The sequence below is a fragment of the Pediculus humanus genome, genomic scaffold (assembly GCF_000006295.1).
Source record: "Pediculus humanus corporis 1103172108183 genomic scaffold, whole genome shotgun sequence".
NCBI classification, from domain to species: Eukaryota; Metazoa; Arthropoda; class Insecta; order Psocodea; family Pediculidae; genus Pediculus; species Pediculus humanus.
The window spans coordinates 36,799-38,708 of NW_002987753.1; the positions used below are offsets into that span (position 1 = coordinate 36,799).

At 17.3% G+C, this 1,910-nt stretch overlaps 1 protein-coding gene across 1 annotated transcript in view; it reads right to left on the reverse strand.

Moving 5' to 3' along the window:
- Positions 1-1,625: 1,625 nt before the first annotated feature.
- Positions 1,626-1,910, reverse strand: part of Phum_PHUM414460 (vacuolar ATP synthase subunit G, putative) — a gene marked incomplete at both ends in the record, with an annotated part of 757 nt that continues 472 nt past the window's right edge. The window contains one exon of the mRNA XM_002428949.1: positions 1,626-1,903. Coding sequence (XP_002428994.1) covers positions 1,626-1,903 — 278 coding nt within the window. The remainder of the gene's footprint in view (positions 1,904-1,910) is intronic.

A 1,910-nucleotide genomic window follows, 5' to 3' on the forward strand; every position in this document is an offset into this window, starting at 1 on the left:
AAATGTTTTTGTTGAATTTATTTTGCTGTCTTTTTATTTTGATAACCTTGATAAAAAAATTATTATTAATATCCTTCGTATATAAAATAAAAAGAATTTTTATCATCCAACAACTTAATTTTAGTTTGTTTGACATAATTTTAATATACCAACAAAAAAAAAATAAATAAATAAATTATTTATTTATTTATTTAAAATTATAAATATTTATATTAATAATTAAATTTTTTTGCGCAATAACACCCGAAAAAAAATTGAAAACATAATATTATTATACATCATTATTTATTCTGATCAATTTTTTTTTTATTAATAAAATAAATTCGACTAACATAATTAGTAATAACTTATTAGAATGCGTAAAATGTTTTTTTTTTTTTTTTTTTTTTTAATAACAAATAATTAATAAAATTTATTAAAAATAAAATAATTTTCATTAAATGAAGTTTTTTTTTCTTTTCCAACACCTGACGAATAAAAATAATTTTTTTTTTTTTTTACATCTACCCCATTTTAAATTGAAAATACTACAACAATATTTAAATAATTTACAATAAATACAATAATAAAGTAAACCGGGGGATTGGGGGGGGTGGGAGAGGGGAGGCGCACGCATTTTTTATATTCATTTAATCGTATATCAATAATAATAATAATAATAATAAATAAATTTTGATTTAAAAAAACAAAAAAAAAAATCCAAAAAAAAAAATCCAAAAAAAAAAAACATTTCTTATTATCAAGTTTTATTTTTATTATTTAAATACTAAAATTTAACAAATAAATCTGAGGGGGGGGGGGAAATTGTTTATGTTTTTTTTTATACATAATAATGAATAATGACAAATGTGATTTTTTTTTTAAATTTTGAATAATTATTATTATCATTGTTTTTAACCATTAAATTACAAATTATTAAATACAAATATAAACTAATTAATATTTATTTTTGCGAATAAACGATTTAAACTAAAATTCTAAGTAAAATTTTTTTTTTTTTTTTAATTATAATAATTTAGAAATTAATTTCATTCTTTTTGTGTTGAAAATAATAATAATAATAATAATTTCTTGAAAATGAATACTGGTTAAATATTCAGCATTTAAACTTTGAAAAAAAAATATATATATATATAAATTTTTTCTTTTTTACCTTGATTACTAGTTAATATCAAAATTTAAACAGTTTTATAAAAAAAAATTTCCATGATTTAAATACAAAAAAAAAAAAAAAACAATTAAAAATACATCATTTAAGTAAATAAATAATATATAAAGCAAGCAATAATTATAAGAAAACAAAAATATTTGTAACAAAATATATTTGAATATTAATAACAAATTAGGATTGTAAAAAAAAAAAAGAATTCAATTACTTATTCGATATAACATTTATATATGTAATAATACTTTTTTTTTTTTTTAATTATTATTATTTTATCATAATGAAATTAAATTTATAAATGATAGATAATTTTTTTTTTTTTTTTTTTTTTTTCAGTTTAAAATAATTTAAACAAAACAAAAAGAATGAATGATATTTGGAATGATTTATATGAAATATATGATTTAACATAAAATGCTACATTTTCCATTAACAAAAAAAATAAATTTATGTTATAAACTTATTGGGCATGAATTTTATAATTCTTGTGTATTTCTGGCTTAATATCATAGACCAATTCTAAAATTTCTTTAATAACAGCAGTTTTAGAATTGTTAACAGCTTTATTCATTTCATCAATTTTAACTTTAGCATCTGCTTCGATTCTAGCAGCGACATCTTCTTTAGAACCCATGTGTTTCGATTCGAATTCTCGAAATTGTTTTTCCCTTTCTTGTCTATATTTTTCAATTTCATCATGTGCTTCTTCTTTGGCTTGTTTTAATCTTTTTGCCTTTCCTTAAAA